Source organism: Hirundo rustica, chromosome 1 (assembly GCF_015227805.2).
Source record: "Hirundo rustica isolate bHirRus1 chromosome 1, bHirRus1.pri.v3, whole genome shotgun sequence".
In the NCBI taxonomy this organism is placed as follows: domain Eukaryota; kingdom Metazoa; phylum Chordata; class Aves; order Passeriformes; family Hirundinidae; genus Hirundo; species Hirundo rustica.
In genome coordinates this window covers 111,746,885-111,762,812 of record NC_053450.1, presented here as the reverse complement: position 1 = coordinate 111,762,812, position 15,928 = coordinate 111,746,885, and the positions used below count along the sequence as shown (strand labels likewise).

General features: G+C 46.4%; 2 protein-coding genes across 2 annotated transcripts; one reads left to right on the top strand and one right to left on the bottom strand.

The window, feature by feature from the left end:
• Positions 1-2,028: 2,028 nt before the first annotated feature.
• Positions 2,029-5,308, bottom strand: LOC120750480 (C-C chemokine receptor type 8-like). The gene is given in 4 exon segments (XM_040059277.1): positions 2,029-2,091; positions 3,312-3,833; positions 3,835-4,353; positions 5,255-5,308. Coding segments are annotated over 4 exon segments (1,158 nt in total).
• Positions 5,309-9,389: 4,081 nt separating this feature from the next.
• Positions 9,390-14,966, top strand: SLC25A38 (solute carrier family 25 member 38). The gene is made up of 7 exons (XM_040081433.1): positions 9,390-9,464; positions 10,293-10,414; positions 11,044-11,128; positions 11,619-11,798; positions 12,229-12,397; positions 13,001-13,167; positions 14,042-14,966. The coding sequence occupies exons 2-7, from the start codon at positions 10,293-10,295 to the stop codon at positions 14,162-14,164; spliced, it is 846 nt and encodes a 281-aa protein (XP_039937367.1). The 5' UTR covers positions 9,390-9,464; the 3' UTR covers positions 14,165-14,966.
• Positions 14,967-15,928: the final 962 nt, after the last annotated feature.

Genomic DNA, 15,928 nt, shown 5'->3' with positions numbered 1-15,928 from the left:
CTGAGGGATCTAGCAACATCATAAGGTGGCATGTCTTCACATCCTACTTTTTGCTGTTGTAGTTCAATACCATTGTCCTTAAACATACCCATACAACTGCTGCACGTTTGCACAGTGTGACAAGTGGTGAGCACCCCTGATGGCACTGCAATGCTCCAGCCTGCCAAGGCCTTTCCATCCAGACATTCAGAGAGCATCATGAGTGGCATCAGACGAAGTCTCCATCTTTCTAAGAGGCCCTCTGTAGAAGGAACCCTCTGGTGCATGTAACAACAGTAGGTTGAAAGAAAACAACTATGTATTTTAGGTTTAAGCACAAATGTGTGTAACAATTACCCTGGTCTCTGTTTTAAGATGATGTTCTGAAGCCAGAAGAAAAATATATCTGACCATTTTGATGTCTTAAGTTTTAGCTTTGTTGTTTTTCATATTCCGTGCTGCCTAGGGGTGTAGTTCTGAGCCTCATATTACGTGCTGGTAAGCTTTCTTCACAGAGCAGATAGACAGAACAAATCCTTCTGCTGAAGACCAAGGACAACTTTCAGGCCTGAAAGTATAAACAACAGTGGACATGAAGGGAAAAACAAGAAGGATGAGACCTCACAACCTGAAGATGTAATTGGACAATTAAACCCCAATATACGAATGGACCAAAACTTATAAAAGTGTAAGATCTTGTGACTGGTTAGCCATTTTGTGGCCATTCTTAGTCCACCCTGGGTATAGCCCTAGTCAGGCTCTTGTCCTGCCTAAGGTGGATCCTGGAGGCCTTTCAATAAATATATACTTTATTCTCTAGCTCTATCCAGTCTCTGTTTCAGGTCAGCCCTCTTAGACATCAGTTTCATGTGGCAACATCATCCTAAATCCTCTTTAACCTGCATCATCTCAGCAAAAAGAAAAAGCAAGATCAAGATATGAAGGTAAGCAGCAGATATGAGCAGGAAAAATACAACACCTGTGGTGGAACACCTGTGGTGGGTACCTTTTATGCAAATAGGTGAACAGGCACTGGGGCTGTGCAGGATTTTTTAGCCTCAGCTTCTTGTGCTCCCTGCTCTTGGGAAAACCCTGAAATTTGACATTTTCCTCAAGCTGTCTGCCAGCTTGCACAGATACAGAAAGATGTCTTCTGCCCTCAATGCCCTCACGGGCACTGGAAGGACAGCAGACTGCTCCAGGCTTGTTTCTTCAGAAAGCAGAGGAGCTCTGTGATATACACGGATGCTTCTGGCCACTCAGAGCAACACAAGGCAGCTCCTGGCAGCCAAGCACTCTCCGGATGTGGGTGTCACCTTCTCCCTTTGCACAGGAAGGCAGCAATACCAGCTTAAAGCAGTTGAGCAGTAAGGAGAAGTTGAGGTCAGGCCCAACTCAGAGCTCCCGGTGCTGCTGATAAAACAGAAGCCAGCTGTGTTTTCTGCCTCTGGCAGAAAAACCTTTTAAGATGCAGAAAGCATCTCCTGCTTCCTTGCTAGAAGGCTTGTGAGCGGTGTTGAGGCAACAGTAGGGCAGGATGTCATCCAGCTGAGAGCTAGAAAAGTGAAAGACTTTGCAAAGAAGGCTCTGCATGTTACAGCTACTCTCACGCCACTGGGCTACAGCCCTGGTGGGGAAGCCTCACTCCAACAACTACACAAGAGCAATCAATGAAACCTCTGAGCAGAGGGAGCTGTCCCCCAGCAGACATGCTCAGCAACTGGAGAAAGGCCATCATCATCTTGCCAGCTTGGACAAACGGGTTCCAGCACCTGTCCCAAAGCACACACAGGGTGTGCAGGGTGAGGCTGTTGAGGCTGCAGAAATCATTCCCATATCTTGTGCTTCAGCTGAGTGAATTGTGCTCTAGAGGGCTCATGCAGTGAATCTGCAGGGGAGAGAGTTGGTGCCATCCTCTTGCCTACCACTTTTCGGCTTCACCCTGAATTTTTCTGAAACCCTTTCTAGAGAACCTGAGGATCTGCATATCCAAAAGAAGCTTGTCTGGCAATAAGGCACTTGAAAGGTAGAGACTGTACTTCTTGGGACTCAGGCAGCAGCTGAATTGGAGGCAGAGAAGAGGCAGTTGGAGGCATTATCAATTGTGTAGACCTGTCCAGGAGAGAATAAAATGAAAACGCTGACACAAATAATGATAAAGCACTGCATGCAATAGCTTTATTATAAAGCTTAAAATATGGTGATATCTTGTAGACACAAATAGAAAAAAAACCAAAAAGCTTTGGAAAACCATTCCATTTATCTAACAATATTTGTACAAAAAAGAGTATATATACATGGGTATATGTGTGTGTATTTTTGTATATATACACACATAGGCAAGTACAGATATGGATGTATATGCACATACCTCTATATAATATAGATACATACAGATATATCTATATGAGTGGGTAGCCATTCACATATATAATTAGTCATTCCAAGCTGAAACAGTAACTGCAATGTCAACCCCAGCCATCTGCTCAACAGCAGTGACCACATTGGCACACCAGTTTTCAGTTCAAGAAGTTCAAAAATGTTCAGGAAGTCCCCTGATGGGGATGTGTAACAGCTCACATGCACTATTTTTTCCACTCTTCAGCCTTTTTTCCTGGTAACAATTTCTCCATCCACTCCTATAGCACTTGTTCATTCCCATAGGGGTTGTTCCTTGACATCCACAGCATCATTTCTAAGCTACAGCTTCAAATCCTTCCAGCCAAGAAGCTGCAGGCCCTGGTAGCAGATGGGGAGTCAGGATCATACCTAGATAAAAATTCACATTGGTTTTACCAAAACACATGGACAGCATTTTTTTCTTGGTTGCTTATCCAATTACTTACTCACTAAGCTCTTCTGGGGCTGGAAGTATTGTTCAGATCTGTCAACTGGGAGCCAGGCCCTGGCACGACACCTTAAACTTGGGCACCGCTTCCCCTCCAAAGAGCAGGTCCCCACTCCTACAGCAAGTCCTATCCCTGCTCACAATGCCAACACACTCTGCTGAGATGAGGGAAGGAGTAGCCAAGTGTCCAGGGTTTGGAAATATAAATAGTTCTTCTCAGTACTGAGTCTGAAGGGGGGAGGGTATGTTTCTAAGGCACCTCTCCATGCTGCTCTGGTAGTGTGGGAGCCTGCTGGTAATTTCACAAGGCAAGTAAGGCAGAATATGCTGAGGGAAAGGGAAGATTAAAAAAAAAAAACCAAAAAAAAACCACAACAAAACCAAAACAAAATGAAACAACAACAACAAAAAACCAACACAAAAAAACCCCACAACAAAAACAAACAAACAAACAACTCTAAAAAGTGAGAACACAAAAAACAACCGTGATAAAAGCAAAATCAAGCAGCTGCTTCCAATTTTCGTGTCCTAAAAAGTTGCTCAAACAGTTTTTGACAGAAAACACAGATTTTTTGAAAGTGTCAAGGATATGCTTCTTGAACTTCTCACCCACAAAAGTATAGATGACTGGGTTGAGGCAGCAGTGGACAAAGGAGAGTGCCTCAGTCAGCTCCACAGCTAGGTCTAGCCTTTGGCTTATCAGGCAGTCATTGATGATGGACATGTTCCTCAGAGAGTCCAAAAACAGCACAATGTTGACGGGGGTCCAGGAGAGAAAGAGGACAATGACAACAATTAAAAACAATTTTATTGCTTTGTACTTGTTCTTGGTATGGCACTTCTGCAGGTTTTTCAAGATGCCGTGATAGCAAAAAATGAGGACAACAGGGATTGGCTGCCCCAAGATGTTGACTTCAAAATTACTGAAAGTCCTCCAGCCATTCTTGCCACCAGGATAGTGAGGGAGGCACTTAATCTGGTTATTGTCATTCACTTCCTGGAAAAAAAAGTAAGTCTGGCATTGATGCTAAAATGGAAACTGCCCAAATGACCAGACTGGTGATAAAGCAAATGGCAGCTGCCTGTATCCCTTGAACATGGAGGGAGTGGACTATGACCAAGTACCTGTCGATGCTCATGATAGTAATGAAGAAGACATTGCTGTGGAAACCAATGAAATAAAGTGACCCAATGATTTCACACAGTGCATTTCCAAAAGTCCACTGGTTCACAAAGGAGTACTGAACCAAGAAGGGCAGAGAGAATACCAAGAGGAGGTTGGAGACAGTCAGATTCAGCAGATACACACCAGTCATGGTCTTGATTTTCATGAAGACTGTCAGAATCCAAAGAACCAAAGCATTTCCCATGAGGCCAGTCACAAACATTAAGGAGTACAGCACTGGAAATAAGGCAGATGCAACTGCTGGAATACTTTCAGGATGACAGATGATGTGCAGTTCTGAGTAGCTGAAGGCATATTCGTTGGCTGCAGAGGAGTTAGGTGTTGGTGATGTGTAACTCACCTGTTCAAGGACAATGACAGTCACATGAGCCAAATCTCACATTAGTAGATGTACCAGGCAAGAGTCAGCTCACACCAAGCTGCATGAGGACAAAATAGATGTGCCACAGCTGTGGTACAAGATGTAAATGAGGAATGAACATGAGTGGCTGGCCATCCCCAGCAAGACCCAGGATAGATCCTTGCATCACAGAAGCAGAGGAGATCAAGGAAAATGCAGCTGTGCTGGTAGAGGATTCCAGCATCCTCCTGCTGGCTCCATGTGGGGCCACGGCCCATGCCCGAATCCAGGTGGGGTACTGAGGCCGGAGACAGGAAGCATCCTCAAACCAGCAATGACATGGGCATGGCCAGAAGGCTGAGAGCCCCTAATATGGGTTTTGGGGTCCTATTTTATGTTTCTTTCTGAAAGAAAAAAGGGAGTAGGGCCCAGGGAGAAATTGACATGTTAACACTCATCTTCTAAAAGCTTTGTTTCCAGTTAGCTGAGTGCCAGAAATGGGATGCACCAGCAGCAGTGACATGCCCCCTTCCTGCCCACCAGCCCCTTGCAGCTCGCCTACCCCCCAGTGGCAGCCACCATATCCTTGGGCAGTACCTGTGACAGCAAACAATTAAAGAAGATGGATAGCAGCATCCCTGTCAGGATGCCCTCCATAGGACATTCCTAGTGCTACCTCTGCCCTCAAGGACAGTCTTCTTCCACAACCACAGTCTCATCAGCTACAGATATTTTCACCCTGTGAAATTTTGGTTTCTTTCCAGAGAATAACAATCACACTGATTTCTTCTAAACGCCCATCATCTCTACCAGTACTGTGTCCCCATAAGAAAAACTGGACCTCTAAGATGTGCTACTCTTCCCAGCTTGCAGGAGAGCAACCCAGCAAGAAGTGACTCACCAATATGTCCTCAGAGCCACCGCTGCCCAGCAGGTATGTGAAATTCTGCTCCATAATCAACACTGCGTATGAACAGTCTAAAATCTGTCTTTACATCACGTATTTTTGAGGAGCCTTATCTATACCTTTGCATATATAGGTCAGCAATATTTACCTCAGCTTATGCTGCAATGCCAAGTCACAGGTAAGGTCCTTACTGCAGAGGGGCACAGTCCTAAAACAGCTCTGTGTGACCTGTGTTACATTAAAGACGTATGAAACCCCAAGCCAGTGAGTTCAACCTCTGTATTTAACACCTACAGAACAGAAATGTCAGCTTTATCTTCTGTAGGACTGCAGAGTTTTCATATTGATCACTTATATTCTTCAGTGGAAGAGAACTGCAATTTCCTCCATGTCTTTGAAGTGTTCCTGTTTCCCACCTCTCCCACCTGCATGCCCTGTCCCACCTGCTGCCCCTGCTCTGCAGTTCTGGTGTCTAGGAGAGAGAGAAAAAGTAGTGGTGTCTCTCCTCTGCTCCAAGGACTTTTGGTGAAGATGGCTGAAGGTGATGGTCCAATCCTGCCAATAGCCAGTGATGGCAAAGGGTCCCATGTTTACATTAACGTTTCATTTTTCCTTGGAAGTCACCTTCCGATCTCACCCACCCAAGCACAGACAGGAATACCTGAGTGAAATGATCATAGAATCATAGCCATTTAGGTTGGAAAAGGCATTTAAGATAACTGAGTCCAACTGTAACCCTAACACTGCCAAGTACATTTGAACCTTTCTTCCCAGAACATGCACACTGCAGGATGCTCTCACAGACTAACACTGAAACAAAGCCCTGAAAAAGCGCTGAATTCCCACCAACTCTGCTGCATACCTACTGTGACCTCATTCAGATCCAACACAGCTTGCACCCCACAGCTGTCTCCAATCTTTCCCACAACACAAGGTACACAGTAAAGAGCAGCACTACTGAGCAACAGGCAACATTTGAAGGGTGTGTTACCTCCTTAAATACTGCTGCTCCTCACTAGAGCTTGATGCCATTACTGAAATTCAGGCAATTTGTCACCTTTTTGTTCATTTCTGAACAAACAGCACCTCACTGGGCATCAATCCATAGATGTGCTGTTAGAGATCCCCATGTGGAATGCTCTGTTGTCTTTCTCAAACCCTTTGGATGCCCACCTTCACCCACAATTGCTCCAAAGGCAGAGGGATAAAATTCTGGGAACCAAGAAAATCTGCAACTATTGCATGTGTGGCAGTGGACATCTTTCCTTGGCCATGGTGAGCAGTGTGACATTACGGCAAAGTTTTACGTGTGAGTCAAGCCATGACAGACAAGCTCTGCTGGATATTAACTCTTAAAATACCTGAAACTAGGAATTAAAACCAGAAACAAACTCTTCTGTTACAGGCAGTGTTACTGGCAGTTGCTGACAGTGTTGAAGTTTTATCTCCACTGCCCTTACGTGGGTTTAAAATGGCACTCACAACTCTGGCTGGTTCCAAAGTGGCAAAGAATACAACCAGAAATTCTTCAGTGTGGAAAAAGATGTGGGCACCAAATGGGAATTTGGCAGTTCCGTGCCCCTTATCTTTAATCTTCTAAATAGAGATGAGAGGCTGTCAGAGCACAAAGACAGCGTCGTGAAGGGGCGCGGCTCCCTCTGCTGGGCATTGCTGCAGCACCGAGGCACATCACTGCAGAGATGTGTGTGATCAGCAGCGCTGTTTCACCTCCTCATTCATCATGACGCTTATTTTAAGGAAGAAAACACTTCCACAACAAGGTAAGAACCTGGAGACTGGTGTTGCTGCCAGGGTTTCATGCTGGATGAGCTCTTTCTTGGGATTCATGCCATTTGGCCAATATTGTTGCAGCCCACCTTGCTTTGGAAAACTACAAAAATGTCAATTGTTGCTCCACCCAAAGATATGGAGGGAGAGGATCCAGCCACACCATCCACAGCTCCATACAGAAACATTTCAAATGCATCACTTGAGTTTGTCGACCTTATTAGAGTTGTGCTTATTCCTCTAAACAATCTACTTACCCAGTCCCATCAGAACAGCCAGAAACATGCCAAAAGAAATAGCCAAAGGGGCTTTTTCAAGATGACACATATATCCCAGACAGCTTCCTTATATAATCAATTGGATAACAGATGATGATGGTGCATAGGGTTTACATAGAAAGGTTTTGGCAGCAAGGGGGCTGCAGAGCTGCCTTACGTGAGAAGATGCCAAAATCTGCCACTGTGGTGGTAGTAGCCAGTTCCAGCTGATTCCATGATGGTCCTGCCACTTTCCAAAGCTGAGGCCATTGGTGATATTTGTAGTGCCACGGTGACTCAGAAACACTGTGCAACAGCATCTGTGAGAGAGTGAGAATATGAGAGAAATGCCTTGCAGAGTCCACAGCCAGTGAAGATGGAGGGGAAGGAGGAGCTCCAGGCAGTGGACCAGAGATTCCCATGCAGGCTGTGATGATGCATGTTGTTTCTGTGTTGGTGCAGAGTGGAGCAAGATGTGAGATAGGGAAAGAAGCTCCAGGAGGTAAGGGGACAAGCTGATCTTTTCCACGAGTCAGCAGGCAAAATCAGTTAATGAAATAAAAGGCAGTCACTCATCCAAGGAGGGAACTGCTTAACAAGAGAGGAGCTTGCCAAAGGGGAGTCCATAATGAAGTGCTTTTGCTAGCCTGTGTATTACATTTTCTCAGAGAATTATGTTCTGTCTTTCTTCAGGGGCTGCCAAGAGGCAAAGCAAGCACAGGAGAGAAAGTGGTTTGTGCATAACGTCTACCGCTGAACACAGTGTTTTCCCTCTAGGAGCACCTGGAGCATGACGTTCTGGACGTGTCATTCCTTACTTGGCCCAGGCATGGCAAGCAGGCAATTCTTAGAAAAGCAGTTTGCCAAAGCCAGAACTTGCTCCTCCCAGTTTTGTTGCTGATAAGCAGTGTCTGGTCCTGCAGGCACAGTGAAGCCAGTCTCAGGGCTGGCAAACAGGTCTAATATTGAAACACTACATTTTGTTGCCTCACTTCTTCAATGCTCTGGAAAGCCAGCCTTCCACTGCTCTGGGCCCAGGATGTGGATGAGCAAGCAGAAACACTAGCGACAGCGGTAAGGACACATCAGTGCGCATCTCAGGTTTCTGAACAACACGGTATCCATAGGAAGCTGGTTTGGTGGGGAAGTGGGAGGTGTGAACTGAGGGAGACATAAAAGCTATCAGTTATGAACAGTCCCTTCCCACTGCCCATGTCTGACAGAGTGCACTGGGACCCGGTTGCTGGATACAGCACACAGCGCTGGAATATAGAGTACAGTTGCTGGAACTGAGTACAGTTCTGGTGCCCACAACTTCAGGCCATGGAACTGCTACAGAAAGTCCAGATAAAGCCACAAAGTTCATCAGAGGATTGGAGCACCAGCTCTATGAAGACAAACTGAGAGCATTGGGGCTGCTCAGCCTGCAGAAGAAAAGGTTGTGTGGAGATCTCATAGCAACCTTCCAGTATCTGGAGGGGGCCTACAAGGAAGCCAGAGAGGGACTCTTCCTCAGGAACTGCAGTGTTAGGACAGGGAGTAGTGGGCATAAATTGAAAGAGAGGAAATTTAAGTCAGACATTAGGAAGAGCTTTTTTTTCTGTGAGAGTGATGAGACACTGGAACAGGTTGTCCAGAGAAGCTGGCGATGCCCCATCGCTGGCAGTGTTCAAAGCCACACTGGAGAGAGCCTTGAGCAATGTGATCTAGCGGGAGGTGTCCCTCCCGTGGCAGACGGGCTGAGCCCAGATGAACTTCAAAGATCCACTTCAACCCCTTAACGTTCTACGATTCTATGCAGAACGTCCAAAAGCCGTGACAAACACGCGATTCGGGGGCGGAGGCGGCTGGAGGGGCGCCGGCTGCGGACGGGCACCCTCCGCTCGCCCCCGGCACCGCGGCCCGCACCGCGGCAGAGGCAGGCCGCAGCGGGCGCACGGTTACGGGGCCGCATGCGCCGGGCGGGGCCGTGCTCCGGAGCGGGGCTGGCTCGGGGCTGGGCCTCGCCACCGCCCCCCGCGCTCTGGGGCTGCGGGCGGCGCTGGGATGCCGGGCCGGGAGGCGGAGGTACGGCCGGGCCGGGTCGGATCGGGTCTCTGCGTTGGGCCCTCCTCGCTCGCTCTGCCGAGGAAAGCCCGGGGGCAGCGTCCGGGTGGGAGGTGAGGGGGGCTCGCTGCGCTCGCTGCGCCCCTTACGCTGCTGAGTCGTGTTCCGCGGCCCCGGGGCAGTGGGGGGACGGGTCCGGCCCCGTGACGGTGGGTCCGGGCGGACCTCGGGGGAACTACCGCTGGCTTGGAGTGCGCCCCACGCTGCTTCTAATCTGTCCTTGCTTTCTAATCTGTCGTGGTTCTGCTGCGCCGATGGGCGCAGAAACTCCGTTCTCCATTAGCAGACACCGTTATATGTTTATGGTAATAAAAAGTCCTCTCGAAACACCAAAACATCTTCACCCTGCCGTGGGTGTTATTTCCCGAGAAGTGCCGGCCAGCGGCGGCCGCTGTGGATAGCGAAGCTGAGCAGGCCGTGCGGTGCCCTGGGTGCGTTTGGGCCAGCTTTGGGTCCGGGCAGAGTTCCACGCCGTGTGGGGGGACCTTGGTGTGCAGGGTGGGACGGAAGGGTTGGAGGTGCTACCAAAGGTACAGGTAGGTAGGTGGTGGGAAGGGGACACCTATTTCCTTTGCCGTGGCAAAGGGTAACCAAATGGCTGCTGGTACATCTGATGTTCAGAAAACTCTTTCCAACCGCCGAATTTCGAGGGGTTTCTGGAACAATCTCCCAGAAAAAGCAGAGGGACCAAAAACTGCAAATAAAACTTGGTCAGCCTTAAAAAAGGTGTGGAAAAGCTTCCTGTGCCCTGAGCAGCTGTCCTTAGCATCTGGGGTCAGCTCACCTTCCTTCCTATAACATGCAACGTATCAGCTGAAATATTTCCTTTTGTACCGTTCTTAAATAAATGGCCATTTAAAATTCTATTCTTCCTCTTCCAGATGCATCCAGTAGTAAAGGCCTTTGTGTGCGGCTCCATCAGTGGCACTTGTTCCACACTCCTCTTCCAACCCCTTGACCTGCTGAAAACCCGCCTGCAAACTCTGCAGCCTGCTGTGAATGGGTGAGAGGAGGGGGATGTGTCTGTGGGGGTGGGCCTGGAGGTGCCCTGCCATAGGCTTCTGCCTTATTTGCTGGCTGCGGCTTGGAGTTCAGAGTTGTAGTTTGGGAAATCAGTCTCTCTAAAAGAGGAGGTACGTTTTTATATTGCGGAGAAGGATTGTTACTTTGCTCCAGAAGAGCAAAAATGTCTGTGGTTGTTAATGCTACTGGAATAACTTGTAACTTCAACATTTGTTCTCATCTGAGAGACTGGTGTTTGCTGGATTGGCTACCATGCAGTTTCAGAGGTTTTCAGACCTCTGCCTGAAAAAATTACTGTATGGTTGTCAGATAATTTTTCATACGTGCAGCTTGGTGTAGTCAACCTGCAATCTGCTGCTGCTAATAAAGGGAATGAGCAGGTAACAGGTATTACAAGTTGTGAGATACAGAAGGTGATGGAAAAAGCCCTAGAAAGAGCGACCAAGAAAAGCAGACTGAGATGAGGAAGAGCACCTTGGAGGTGCTGAGCTAATGATAGATGAGTGATATAATGAATGATACAATGAAATATGAGTGAAAGGGGTGGCTGTGGAGTACATCTGCCAAGGAACAGAAGCAGGTTCAGTTCCTGTCTTTTCTTTCTTTCAGGTCTGGTCGTGCTGGGATGGTAACGCTGCTCTTTAGGGTCGTTCGTACTGAGAGTATTCTGGGGCTCTGGAAAGGTGTCTCTCCAGTAAGTGGCTGGTTTAACTCCGACTTATAAAAATAAGTAGATAAAAAACTTACTGTTTATTGCTAATTATGTCTGCCTGAATTTACATCTCCAACTCTTGTACAGTTATGAGTGAAACCACATGATTTAGATTACATCCTGTTTTAAGGAGCTAATGTTGTGAATTTCACTGATTTGGTTATGACAGTCCTGAGCAGCTGAACACTTGAATATCTTTGTAAATGTGGTATGGCAGCTGCAGGAACTTCATTTTTGGTTTGGAATATCTTGTTCCTAGGAAACTGCCATTAGGAATGCATTAAATCCTCATTTGTCTGTCAGTGCCATAAAAGATTTCTACCTTATTGTCTTTCCTGGCATGTTAGCTTTAGTGATGTTTTTGTCTTCTACAAAGGTTCCTGTCAAGTTGAACAGTCTCAGGAATATTCTGTAGTATATTTTGTCTTATGTAAGCTTTTTCTTTCTTCATCTGCTTCTGTTTCTCCTGAAGTCCTTTGCAAGATGTATTCCTGGGGTTGGGATTTACTTCAGCACTTTGTACATGATGAAGCAAAAGTTTCTTGTGGACCGTTCACCCACAGCCCTGGAGTCTGTCTTTCTGGGTGCCACTGCTCGTGCAGTTTCTGGGATTTGCATGTTGCCAGTGACTGTAGTGAAGACCCGATATGAGGTATGACTTCCCAATTAGTCCCCTGTTAATGGTGTCACACACCTTCCTTGCGATGCACAATAAATCCTTCTGCCTGGAGATGGTTGCTGCCACTTGGGTACAGCAAGGAGTGTAGTCCTGATTTCATCTCAGTTCACACATTGTGCAGGAAATGATACTTAGGCAAGAAGATGAAATAGAATTCACCCTAAGATTTATAAGTCTCAGTTGTGTGCAATGTTTGTGTGGCATCATTCATATGTTAGCTTCCTGAAGGATTCTTTTAAAGGCAGAGGTAGGTGAAACCCAGCTTTTGCCTTGGGTTGTCCTCTGTGTTGCCATCTTGGGCACCACACTACTATTTGTTTGGATATTATATCCTCAGGTTGTGTGTAGGGCTCCTCAACCTGTGTCTGGCACGAGGATGACTGACCTTTGTCTGCCCTTGCAGAGTGGAAGATTTGGCTATGGGAGTGTATATGGAGCCCTGAAGAGTATCTATCAGACCGAAGGGGTTCGTGGCATGTTCAGTGGGCTCACGGCGACACTGCTGCGGGATGCGCCCTTCTCTGGCATCTACCTGATGTTCTACACACAGACCAAAAACCTCATACCTCAGGGTGAGGCTAAGTGTTGGAGGCTGGGGTGGAAAATATTCCTCTTCTCGGATCTTGCCCTGCAGCTGACAGCCTGCATGATCTGCTTGTTGCCCTCCACCTCAGAAGTTAAATTAGTCTCCTGTGGGGTGTTGGGTCACACACTCACATTTGCCTGTGGAGAGTTGTAGACCTATAGTTGAGGCCAGTGCAGAAATGGAGACTGGGCCTAAATTGATTGATTGTTGTCATGAAGACTGATGCATAAGTGGGTTAGTGAACACTTGAAAGACAGAATGTCTTAAGCACTGCTTGCTGCTTCTGCTTGTCTTGCATACTTCAGTTTCCACTAAACTGGAGCTTCTCTGATATTGGAACTCAGTGGGGCAACATTTGTACAATTTTTTCTTTTCTGATTTTCTGTCAGATTCAGTTCCCCAGCAAGTGAGGCTTTTCAATAGTACTAACTTTTGACTAGTAGCCACTTTGCCCCTTGAAAGGTTTCTCTGCATGGATTTTAACTTCTCTTAGGCTGTGATGTTGATTCAATAGCTTTCACTTTGTCACGTATCATCAGTGTTCCTGGCCTGAATGGTGTCTGAGTGCATTCCCTTTGCTCTGTTGCAGACCAGCTGGATCCAGTGCTCATGCCCTTGCTGAATTTTGGCTGTGGGATCTTTGCAGGAATCTTGGCCTCTTTGGCAACTCAGCCTGCTGATGTCATCAAAACACACATGCAGCTGTCACCCCAAAAGTACCACAGGACAAGCCAGGCCATTGCCTTTATCTACAAGGTGAGGTGAATCCCTTCTGACATGCACAACCACATCCTCAATTCTGATCCCCTTGCTCAAAGCACAGCTATGCTGGGAAATTTGTTGCCTTTTAAAGGAGGTGAACAAGTGTCAGTGCTTGATCTATTCTTGCAGTTGGACAATTCAGTGTCAGCATTTTCAAGATAATGAAGGGGGTCATGCTGTGCTTGACCAAGACTATAGAGTGCAGTGCAAAATTCTGGTTTCAGATACAAACCAGTTACAAAATAATTCTCTTTAGACATCAGTAGAGAAATAAATGCCCAGGTCTTTATCCCAGGAATGGGATGGAGAAGCAGTCAAACCCATCTTTGCCCTCCTGCTGTCAGAAGGGCAGATCTTGGCAGATTTCCCTCTGTTTACATATTGAACTCTATTCCTAAGCAGTGATCTGTTTATTTGTGTATGCATTTTTATGTACCTTTTTTTTCCCCTCAAATAAAAATATTTTTTTACTTCAGTACTTAGGAATCTCAGGTTTTTACAGAGTAATTTAAGAGATTTTTGTAAATATGAATCTCTAAAACAAAGACTAGTCATTTTCCTGTAGTGTCTGGAAATGATTACACCCTTGCCTTCTCTTTGTTGGACTTAAGTATGTCTTTCCCCATCTGTTGTCTCCATCCTGGCCTTCCTTTTTCCACTTACTGCTCTTCCTGCTTTCCTGGGTATCCCTGCAATAGTGTAGTGATACAGGTTCTTACTAAACACTAAACGCTACTTAAGCCCTTGTCTTTCAGAGACTGATCTGTGTCTGAGCTGAAATACTTCCTGTGCTCTTCCATGTAATAAATGATGAGAAATTAAAACCCTCTAAGCAGAGTGGGATGAATTGCTGTTTCTCCTGTTGCAGGACTTCGGGCTGGTTGGCTTTTTCCGAGGCAGTGTGCCCCGAGTCCTCAGGCGCACTCTGATGGCAGCAATGGCATGGACGGTGTATGAGCAGATGATGGAAAAAATGGGCTTGAAGTCCTGACTGAGCTGCACGAGAAAGGACCAGCTTCACTCCTTCTCCCACTTGCTGTGATCAACTGGCACTGAGAAGTTCCCAGTTCCACAGAGGAATAAGCCTTCCTCAGCCAGGAGGAAGAAAGCCCTTCTGAGACGGGGGATTAGGCCTTTTGGCAAGTAGAAGAAAGGAAGGATTGGATCTTTGCGTTGTTTGATCAATGCATTCCAGAAGGACTGCACTTGCAGACTGCCATGGGAAATGGCAGGGTTTTCACAGCCTGGTAACTATGCTGAGAAGCCCCTTTTAAAAATAACTCTGTGCTCACCACCTTTATGCAGTGAGACAGTATTAGAGCAAAAGTGTTTGAGGAGAAAACGGTGATGGCATAACCTGCCAGCCTGTTCCTTGCTGGCGTGGCCAGAAAGGCCACAGTGACCACCATCTGATATAGATCCTCCTTCCTCATATGCTTTATTCTCACAGGGGAACACTAGGCCCTGATGGGAAACTGGATGTGTCTTGTAGTGCTTATGTTGCACGAGTGGGTGGAAGAGAAATGAAGTACAGAGGAAAAGCTACAGACGTGGTCCGTGCCACTTTTGTACTGTGGGTGATTGTATAGAGAGAACTGGAACTGCCCTGCTGTTTTATGTGTTATTATGTGATTGAGCATCTTAACACTCATGAAATGAAATGTCCTTCTGCCTCTACAGCAGAGTTTGCACAGGAATTATGAATCATGAGGCACTTTAGAATTGATTGCTACCAAAGTTCTACTTCTTCTTTGAAAAAAAAAATTGCTGCTGGTCTAACCATAGCAGAAATACTTGAGTGGGTTTTGTTGGGTTTTTTAATGCAGTTATTATAGAGACTTATTTGCTTCCTATTCCGTATTTGTTAATCCCTGATCAACACTCTCAGTGTGAACTGGTCCTTAGATGTAGCTTTTAGGGCCATGACTCATAATCCATAAATGTCTAATGGAAACAGATATAGATACTAGCACTTCAGGTTTCCCTTAGAAACATTGCTGATTGCATGTGGACTGTGTTTTGGTTTGGAAAGAAGGTTGCTATTTCTGTAAGCTTTCTCCAAAGTTTGAGCCCTATGGGTGCTTGATAGTGACCTTTAATTCCAGTAGGGCTCCACACAGACCCTCACATTTTCCTGGCTGATTCTTTTCTCTTATCAAGTAGTCCATGTTTTAGTATGCCTGAGTTTAAATATACTTTACATCCTCTGTGCCTTCTTACTCTTTCCTACTGTGTTACTCAGGCCTCGCAGTGTGTGCCAGGTACTGCCTGATCCTGTCTTCACTTGTGCCTCTGTGGTGGGTTGGGTCCCTTGCAGCTTTGTTAGCAGAGCCCTGGAGCTGGCGTGGAAGTATGCATCCTGTTCTGTAGTGTGCCTTGCAGAAAACTTAGCTTTGGCTTTTATTTTCTTAGATATCTAGGAATATCTATTAACTTTAGAACCAGAGCACCTGTCTAAATATGAAGATACAACACTGAAGCTCTATGAGCAACCAGTGTTGTTCATAAATTTAAGAGTGTATTTTGGACCATCACTGCCTCCCCAGGCAACTTCCCCAGTGCAAGAGCAGAGAGGATGTGGGTTGTTAAAGATGTTCTTTACCAGCTTCCAACTCCAAGAAGGCCTGATGACTGATGTAAAAGTTGAGTGAAGTGTAAGAAGACAGGCTGGAGGCTTGGAGAGTGCGGCCTGTTTTCAAGGTCAGCCCATCTGTGAGGGGAGGCTGGTGGTCTGCAGTTCAGGAGTCTCCAAGAA

Bases quoted from the DNA above. Each gene is read 5' to 3' on its own strand.
- SLC25A38 (XM_040081433.1), top strand. From the start codon at position 10,293: ATGCATCCAGTAGTAAAGGCCTTTGTGTGCGGCTCCATCAGTGGCACT. The intron at 12,398-13,000 runs GTGAGGCTAAGT...GCTCTGTTGCAG, and splicing joins CAAAAACCTCATACCTCAGG to ACCAGCTGGATCCAGTGCTC. The intron at 13,168-14,041 runs GTGAGGTGAATC...CTCCTGTTGCAG, and splicing joins CCATTGCCTTTATCTACAAG to GACTTCGGGCTGGTTGGCTT.